At 42.7% G+C, this 9,383-nt stretch overlaps 1 protein-coding gene across 2 annotated transcripts in view; it reads right to left on the reverse strand.

Annotated features, from left to right (window-relative positions):
* Positions 1 to 1,595, reverse strand: part of vldlr (very low density lipoprotein receptor) — a 62,607-nt gene extending 61,012 nt beyond the window's left edge. Inside the window, exon 1 of one of the 2 annotated variants that reach the window (XM_073478445.1) lies at positions 1,141 to 1,595. In XM_073478445.1, the coding sequence (XP_073334546.1) occupies positions 1,141 to 1,213 (73 nt within the window). In that variant the 5' untranslated portion in view covers positions 1,214 to 1,595. The remainder of the gene's footprint in view (positions 1 to 1,140) is intronic. The other variant, XM_073478446.1, reaches the window with a different exon arrangement.
* Between the last annotated feature and the right edge of the window lie 7,788 nt (positions 1,596 to 9,383).

Raw genomic sequence — 9,383 nt, forward strand, 5'->3', positions numbered from 1 at the left:
AATGAATCCATTATCACACTGGCCGGTGATTAAATCTTAGTCATTCAGCACTTATTTTGTGGTTCTCTCCGTTTTGTATCATTAACTCAAAAGCTATAAGTTTAAGATTGTTGGTCAGGCAAAACAGGAATGTGAGAGGACACTCTGGGGCCCATTTCCTGACATTTAATAGACCACAGCGATTAATAAAAACAAAATCTGATTTAAAAAAAAAAAAAAGGAATAGGAATTAGTGCAAACTACTCTACAGGTAACACCAGTTGGTAACAATAACTTAACCTTGGCCACTCCGCTCCTAATTATCCTCCTCATTGGGATCACCTGCGGTCGGTAATTGGCCGGGTCACCTCTCTCCCTTCATGCCCTCCGCTGCTGCTGCCCTGCAGGGACTGCGGTGCTGCTTACAACCCCCCTGTTGTCAGTGTTATCGCTCTGCATCAATCCACTGTAACCCCCTTTTCTTCTCCCTGCTATCACTCTCCCTCTGTCGGCTTCCACTTCAGGAATAAATAAATAAATTACCAACCTCGCTGGGGGTGGTGATGGCTGAGGAGAATCCCACAGTGGAAGTGAAAGAGAAATCAGGACATGAATAGACGTCAGCACGGTATAAGAAGCAGGGGTTGTATTTGGAAAAGGGTTGCCGGTTTTCAGGGTGAAATTAATTGACCGCAGGGCTAATTGGCCATGAATGAGCAGCGACACGCAAACGCTGTACAGCAGGCAACACAAACTAAACGGGCCTCTCCATCCCCCCCTTTTCTCTTTCATTTCAAAGAAACGGGGATATTGAGCTAAAAACACCCCCAGCTGAATCAATGACCAATTTAAAAAGACGAACCCGCTGCTTGGATATATTTAAAAACACACACAAAGCAGCGGCTGTCTCGTTTTCAGCCATTAAAAGACGTTTTCTCTGGGGTTTCTTTTATTTGAGTAGGAGCGCAAGGTTGACTAGCCCAAGGTGTAGCCGAGCACGGTCACTCCTTCAAGGAGCAGCCAAGACAGGTGTAGCGCTCGGGTAATGTTAGCTAACCCTCACCGTACACGGTGCGTGTTTCCCAGCGCCGTGACTCCCAACACGCACCGGAACACAGAGACACAGAGACACACACACACGGACACGGACTCGACACTTACCGTGGACGTGAATGCAGTGCTGGAGACATATTAGAATCGGCAGCAGAAGGATCCCCGGTGTGGACGTGACCATCTCTCGCAGCGTACAGTGCGGTTGCTAGCTGAGCGCTCGCGGGCTGCCTCTCTGTGCCCCTGCCTGCGTGCGTGCGTTTCTCGCTGGCTCGCGCTGGCCTGCTTGCCTCTTTGATTTTTGCCGGTTCACGCGCAAACCATACACACACACACACAGAGCAGAGCAGTAGAGAACAGATCGGCCGCTCCTGCCGACGCCACCGACCCGACCAGCAGCAGCAGCACGATCCGCAGAGAGGAGCAGTGAGAATGAACGGAGGTGGCCGCCGCGCAGACCACGCGCCTTTTTGATCTCGTCCTACAACCACGCGCCGCGGGGGCCGTTCGGGCTCCCGTCCCCTCCTCTCGAGCTGAAATCCATTTTCCCCAAACAGAAAGGTGACGGGCGGCCCTGGTGACCGGTTCGTTGGTGGTGCTACTAGAGAGAGACCGTCACAGCTGAGCCGAGGAGGATTTTTTTTTTCCTCCTTCAGTACGTCTTTAGCTGATTGTTAACCCTTCACTGTCCACATGAAATAATAAAATAATAAAGCAGCTTAGATTTTATTTTGATAGTCACTGGACAGGAGAGATCTCACAGGAAAAAGCAGCAATTATGTATGATAGATAGATAGATAGATAGATAGATAGATAGATAGATAGATAGATAGATAGATAGATAGATTATTCTTTGTATTGGACAGCAATTAATCAATGTTCAAAGCTGTCTTTGATCAACTTTTCTGTTAACTTATCAATTACTTGTCAATTACAATGTCCACCCCAAACATACAGGCCTCGATGAACCTGTGTTGACCCATTTTCACCCTGATTTTACCAAAACAGTCCACAAACAGGGAGTTGGTCAGTACAATAGTGTGTGGTGCTTCAAATGGAAGTCTTGACAGCAGCGTAATACTTAACACTAATTGCAGACTACAGCTCCACCAGGGCTGAAGTAGTATTCTAGGCTACCATAGCCTGTACTTTTTAATGACCTCAGTTTTATTCTGAACTGAAAAGCCCACAATTTAAATCTGAACACAACACTTTAAAAGCAAGCCTATGTTTTTTGCTGAACAGTGGCCACTGTGACTCCAAGTGGTAATTACAGGATAAATGGCAAATTCAATTTCCATAATATTACCAAGACGCTTTGGAAGCCCATTTCTGCCAGGTAAAGAAAAAAAAATATGAAAACTTTGCCTTGATTAAAGAAAAAACACATATATTCCCCAAATAATGAGATAAAATGTCATGATTTCAAGTTAAAAAGTCAAAAATATGAGATAAATGTTGACTTTGTATCTCAGTATCTCTCAATTATGACTTTTTAATCACATAATTTAGATTTTCTTTTTGATAATTTTGACTTTTTTTAAATTTTGTAATTAGGACTTTGCTTAAGATTAGTTTGCTTTTTTCTTTCTTTAACTGGCAGAAATAGGCTTCCAGAAGATTCTCTGATGTTACTGCCAAACAGAACCTTGTTTGTTTGCAAAGGGAAATCCAGGCTTTATCTTCCCTTTTTAAAGAGGTATTACGGCTGTTATCTAAACAGGAAAAGTCACATTACGTGAAGCTCATGATTCAGTATATAGAAGATCAAATGTGCTGTAATTTTGGCAATGAAAGCACCTACCGCTTCAAAAGCACCATATGTTTAGTTCTAGTTTAATTTCGATCATTTTGTAAGAGCAGATGTCTCATGTTTCAAAGAGTGAATACCAAATCTCGAAACCAAACTCAGCTCTTACATTTTCTTCCCTCTGTCTGAAGCTATTTCTCCCCATTTTGATCACCAGGCCTTCCAGAGAGCAGCGTGCTGCCAGGTTTCATAGGCTCTCGGAGTTCTTATCAGAGGATTGAACCTCATCCTCAGTGATGGCTGATGGCTGCTGATACACCCCAAGGCTCGTTATGTCCCAGATTTTTTACATTCCCTAAAAAAAAACACACACACACACAAACCACTGTACAATTCTGCATGAGGGAGTGTCTTTGTATCTTTTTGACAGTCAGTATCTCTTTCTTCCAGTCACCTCTGAACACACACTCACACACACACCGATTGCAGATCTAACAGTACAAAATCCATTCTCTTGTGAAATACAACTGTGGAAAATCATTATTTGCAGGCTCACAAGCAGGGATAATCAGCTCTATAACTGGTGCAGCTTTAACAATCAGTTTTTTTCCCTTTTAATTTTCTAAAAATTGCTCACAGTATATTTGCAGAGGCGATGGGGTTGTTAATCAGTACCACACAGTAAACCCTGAATCCAGAGGATCTGGGACACTGTGTAAAATGTTAACAAAAAGACAATGACAATGATTTGTAGTTTTGGACCTATTTATAGTTTATAGTTTAATTTTTTTTTTTGCAAGAAATACACTAATTTGGATTTTGATGCTGCAACATGTTCCAAAAATATTGGGACAGCGGCATGTTTGCCACTGTGATACTGTATGCCACTTTTCTTTTAATAACTCAGAAAGCATTTGGGAACGGAGGATACTATTTGTTTAGTTTAGTTTGTTAAGTTTTTGAAAGTGAAATTCTCTCCCATTTTTGCTCGATACACAACTTAGGCTGCACAGCAGTCTAAGGGTTTCCCTGTCATATTTTACACTTCAGAATGCACATCACATTTTCAATGGGAAACAGGTGTGTATGAGCCAAAGCTCTGTTGTGCCAAATGTGGCTTAGTATTGTCTTGGAGCAATAAGCAGGGATGTCCCTAAAAAAATAAGTCATCTGTATGGAAGCATCTGTTGCTCCAAAACCTGTATGTAACCTTCAGTGTTAATGGCGCCTTTACTGTTGTGCAAGTAAGTCATTCCATGGGCACTAACACACCCCATACCATCACAGATACGTCCATGATTTCCAAAAACAATTTTGAAATGTGGACGCATTTCAACACAGAACACTTTTCCACTGCGCGTCAGTCCATCTCAGAGAAGTCGGCAGCATTTCTGGATGTTGCTGATATATGGTTTTTGCTTTGCAGTGTTACAATAACGAGTCTTTTTCACATTTGAGCTTCTGTCACCCTGACCTATTACCCTGCATGTGTTCCTGGCAGTCTCCCTATCTTTATCTATAAGTCACTGCTGCCTATTTTGTCTGCATTTGGGTCTCCTGAGCTTGAAGTAAAGTAAAGTACAAACTGACCAGACATGGAGCCAGCAGACGCTCGATTTCATGAAGCATATGACCTTTCAACCTTTTATTTTTGAGGGAGGCCTCGTGTAATGAACACAGAGAGGCAGCTCTGTCTGTGGAACGCAGGGAGGTGTCTTCTATAAGCTTTGGGTGAGGAATTTGTTAACTGTGTGGACCACAGGCTTCCTCACCTCCTGTGCACCACAGTCTGCTTCCCAGCTAGCTAGCTTCCAGCATGTTAGCACCCAGCCTGCTCGTTCGCAGCATGCTGGCCTCCAGCATTCACTTTGGCCTGCTAGCATCCATCCGATCTGATTCCTTCTTCCCAGTTGGTGGCCTGACCGACAGCCCAGCTGACTTCTGCTCCTGGTTCCCCATCGCCAATCTGGTCGACTCGTGTTCCTGGTCCCCAGTCTGCAGTCTGGTCCATAGTTAGCAATTATTTCCTGTGTTTCAGTGGTCCTCAGTTCCTGTGCTGTATCATTATTCAGTGGCAGCCTCCTGTTTCCCTGACTCCACAGACTTCCCTGCTGGCCTCCAGTTTTCCAGCCCTGTCGCCAGTGTAGGGACACATGCCTCTCGTCTGAACTATTAATTGAGGCCTTGTTTCTCTGGGAGGTAAACATCTTTTATAGCATAACTTACCCTGTGACCCCTTGTACCAGGCTCCCTCCAGTCTCCGATTTCCTCTAGCTGGACCAAGGAACTTTCTTAGGAATAAAGACATAACTTTAGATGCTTGACAGGCATGCTAGTTCCTCTATCGCACCCATCTGCAGAGGGCTTCATAAGTTGTAAAACTGAATTTACCACTGCTCAACCGGAGACACTCACACTCCCTCCTTAAAGGGTCAAGCTAGGTTCAGTTGATCACAATTGAAACCACGCTTGCGAAGCATCAGAGGACCGGAGGACTTCCTTGTGACTATTGTGATGTCACTGGCCTCCAGAGTGGTCCAGCCCACATCACTGGCCACCAGATCATCCTCAGGAGGGACTTCCTACGTCCAGTCATCCTCATGCCCATCCTCCATCTCCTCCACCCTACTTGTCATCCTTCTGCCTTCCAACCAGGAAGCAGGGCTCAAGGATACTGCAGGATGACTAAACCGGTGGCGCTGCACTGGAGGACGTCCTGGAGGCCGACAATGTCAGCTGGACCACTCAGGAGGCCGGCTAGAAAGCTTTCAAACCTCTCTGTTCCCACGCAAGTAAGATTTGAAGCAACACCACTATTACACACAGGTTCATGAGTATGTTTAGGTTTCAGACACCTGGGCTAAAAAGAGAAGAGAAAAAACTGCGACTGCAAGCTGATTGGTTGCTTTTTAATAGCTAATGATTTTGTATGCTGTCAAAAATCTGTAATCAAACATGGCAGATAGATGTCACTGCATAGTGTCGACCAGCACAAGCCCAAGGTGAACATTCACACTGCCAGATGGCTCCAGTTACGCCACTTTCCCCACATGCATGCTAATGTTATGGCAGTTTTCCAGTGACGGTGTCATATGGGAACGATGGAGAAGAAGTCGGTGCTCCATAAGACTCGCCCGCAGCTTCCTTCCCCACAGTTCCAGAGATCTGCCACCATAAAAAAGAATCACAGCAGCAATATTTTCAGATAAAAACGATAGTGTGACTGTGCTATGTAGGTACCAAGGCAATTCTGTCTTAGATTAGATCAGGATTTAAGGCCTTTCATGTACGCAATTACTTGGATATATTTGATTTTGTTCTTTCATCCAGTGGCTCACAGCTGGACAGCAGAGATAACTGTTAAATAAGTGTCCTGCAGTGCAATGAAACAGCAGCTTTGCGGTTGGTTATAGAGGCAACTAACAAGCAAAACTGCTGAAAAAAAAAATTCTGGGAACTCAGCTACAGATGGTTCATAAAACAAGGCCCCGGGTAGGTTTTAAGTTTTTCATTTTCATCTCATCATAGAATTTTAAAAAAAGACTAAAAATCCAGCAGAGAAGCGACATTTAAGGGCAGAGAACTGCACACAGCCTATAGATATCAACACTTCCTCAGACCAAACAGCTTTATCCTCATCCCACCAGAAGGCTGCGGGGAGCCTCACCACTGGCTGAGAGCAGATATTTAATCATTCCCAGATCTGGGCCAGGTTTCTGAAGATGTTTGTAGCCAAAGGGGGGGGTCGTCTTTATCTCTCTGTGAAGGAGAGCTGCTAGTCCACTCTCTTTAGGATTCTTTCTCTGCTCAGCCCTGAGAGAAAGCAGCAGAGAAGGAAAAGGAGGTTCTACTGTGATTTAATGTCACACCAGAATTATCCATCCTGTCCAAAATGAGCTATAACCTTGTGCAAAAGGATTACCTGTCTTGATCATTACCGTGAAAAGTAATGAAATTGAGAAAGGAACCGCAGACTTGTTATCCCTTGAGGCGTTCGTTTACCATGTGGACTAAACCAGATGGAAGGTGATGGTGGTTCAACCCTCCACACTGATACGTCTCATTTACTTTAAACAGAAAGGAAACCTAAAAAGAGCAGTGACAGTGGATTAACACAGACACTTAATGAAAAAAAATGCAAAGCTGTGAAGATATCCATGAGGATTAATTAGCGGATGGATGGGTCCCAGCCATTCATTTCATTACACTTTTTAGTGATCAGTTTGGAAAAATGCTGTGATCTCATTGGACCACGAGTGCTGTTCAGCACCACAGACAGCGACAGTCTAAGCTGCTGCACTCATCTGGAAATATCAACTTCTCAGGTTGTTTGGGACGCATACACAACACACAGCACTTACATCGATTATATACTGAGACATTCTACTTCACATTGTTTAAATTTCCTCTTTTGCAGTGCCTTGCTTCCAAGGTTAAAATCACAAAAAATGATGAAGTGCTGCTTGGTATTTTTCAAGCTTCAAGTTTCAATCTTATATTTGTAACATTCTCAGCATTGTGCAGTGAAAACTTTATTGTTCCATTCAGTACTGTGCTTAAATAATATATACACAAAATATATCAACAAAAGATCAGAATAATGTGCAAATGTTAGATAAGGTCCAAATATTGACCACGGTATAGATATGAAAAGGATGCAGGGGAAAGGTGGAGGTAAGCTGTGAACAACATCAGAGCTGTAGTCTGTCAGGAACCCCGGCGTCGTCCTTGTTCTGGATTCTGATGGCCCGAGGAAAGAAGCTCCAGTTTAGCCTCTCAGTTCCGGCCCTATGACTGAGTTAGCACTTCACTGACTGCAACAGTTCAACGAGGCTGTGCAACAGTTTGGACGGGGCTGGTCCTGTAGTGCTCCTTGGTACTTTTGGCTAACCACACCACTCTCTGCAGGCCCCTGCAGACCTGCTGGGTACTGCTGCCATAACAGGTTTTTAATCAGCATGGATGTTTATATGGAAATTATTATTTTAAATTGCAGTGCTGTGGTTGGCCACCGGGGCAAAGGCTGTCTTGTAGCACCTTTTTGGACTCGGGTCTTCTTTCCCATGATGCTTCCCTTAGAAAAGCTAACGGAACGAGATGTGCATTTGCCAGACCAGCCAGTAAGTCCTTGTCCTTTAAAGGGGCACTATGCAGTTTTGGAGAAGAAATTCAGAATTTTAATATTTACAATATTAATGAGGTATTAATACACACTCAGAAATATTTATTTCTTCTATAACTAAATAAACAAGCTGATCTCAGAGGAAAATAAGGTCCCCAGAAAACAGTTTGAAGCTGGAAAGGTGGCAGGGTCCGCCACATATAAACAAAGTAGAACAGTATGTGATTTATGTGATTGTGTTGTCCTTTAAGATCAGTTTGTTTATTCAGTCATGAAAATGAAGAGTTTGTTTATTTAGTTTGTTTAGACATGAAAAAAAGATCTTTCTCTTCTGGTTAAAAATTCTTCCTGAAAAACAACATAGTGCAGCTTTAAGCCTTTTCTCTTTTGAAACCAAACATATTGTTAGAAAACACTTATGATAAGGCATAGATGGCATGTTTTTGTTTTTGAATAGGGAAAGAGCTCATTGCTGTCCCCTTGTGACATTATTGAGCGGTGCACGAGAAGAAGCCAAAAATTACAGTTTTTTTTTTTTTTACCTTTTTAAACAAGTCCCCATCTACCTCAGTTGTTTAGGAGAATGCTGCAACACTGTTTTGCTGTGAAGCAAAGGGAACTGTGAAGAAATGTTTTGTGGACAAAACTTCACCTGACTTTCCATCGACATAAAGGTGGGTGAGTAGCTGATGGGTGAACTTTTACTTTAATACCAAGTTTTGGTTAGAAAAGAGAAAATTCTTCCAGGATGACGTGTTGCATGATTTGTTCGCTTCCGGTGTGTCTTCACCCTAAAATGTCCCTGATGTTTCATAGATAGTTCCTGAGTCCAAAGTCCATGCTACTGTAGGCTACATACTAATTGTATACATTTTGTAATATACACAATTAATGATATATGTATATATATATTTGTACTAACTGGAAATGCAACACAAAGTCCCTCTGTAATCTTTGACATGCTGTTAGAAGCAGAGACTGAAAACTAAATGAAGCCTTAACATCTGACATGTAAGAGTTGGCTGCTGAACATCAAACATTTGAATGCAGGACCTGACCCAGATTCTCAAATAAACTCATTTTCAGCATCTACGTTTGTTTTCTGGCTTCTGACAACAGAATCAGGCAATCAGGAAATCAACAGGATATTTGATTGCTTACTATTTTGACAGACAATCAGTTGTTTGAGTCATTTTTTCAAGCAAGAAACCTTCTTAAATGTGACGATTGTACATTTATAAATACTGTATCTTTGGGCTTAGGGGTATTTCTGAACTTACCACCTTGGGCTCTGGGAATTTTGTTAGAAGTTCCTGACATTTTAAAGGCTAAATAAATAATAAAAGACTTTTTATTTTTTGTTTAATCATTAATCAAAATCATCATCTATCTATCCCTGTGATGATGGGTGTGCTACTAGTGGCAACCAATAGTCTGTAGCTTCTTCTTGGCAGGAAGTGGCAAACTCAAACTTTAAATACT

This window comes from Pagrus major, chromosome 12 (genome assembly GCF_040436345.1).
Source record: "Pagrus major chromosome 12, Pma_NU_1.0".
In the NCBI taxonomy this organism is placed as follows: domain Eukaryota; kingdom Metazoa; phylum Chordata; class Actinopteri; order Spariformes; family Sparidae; genus Pagrus; species Pagrus major.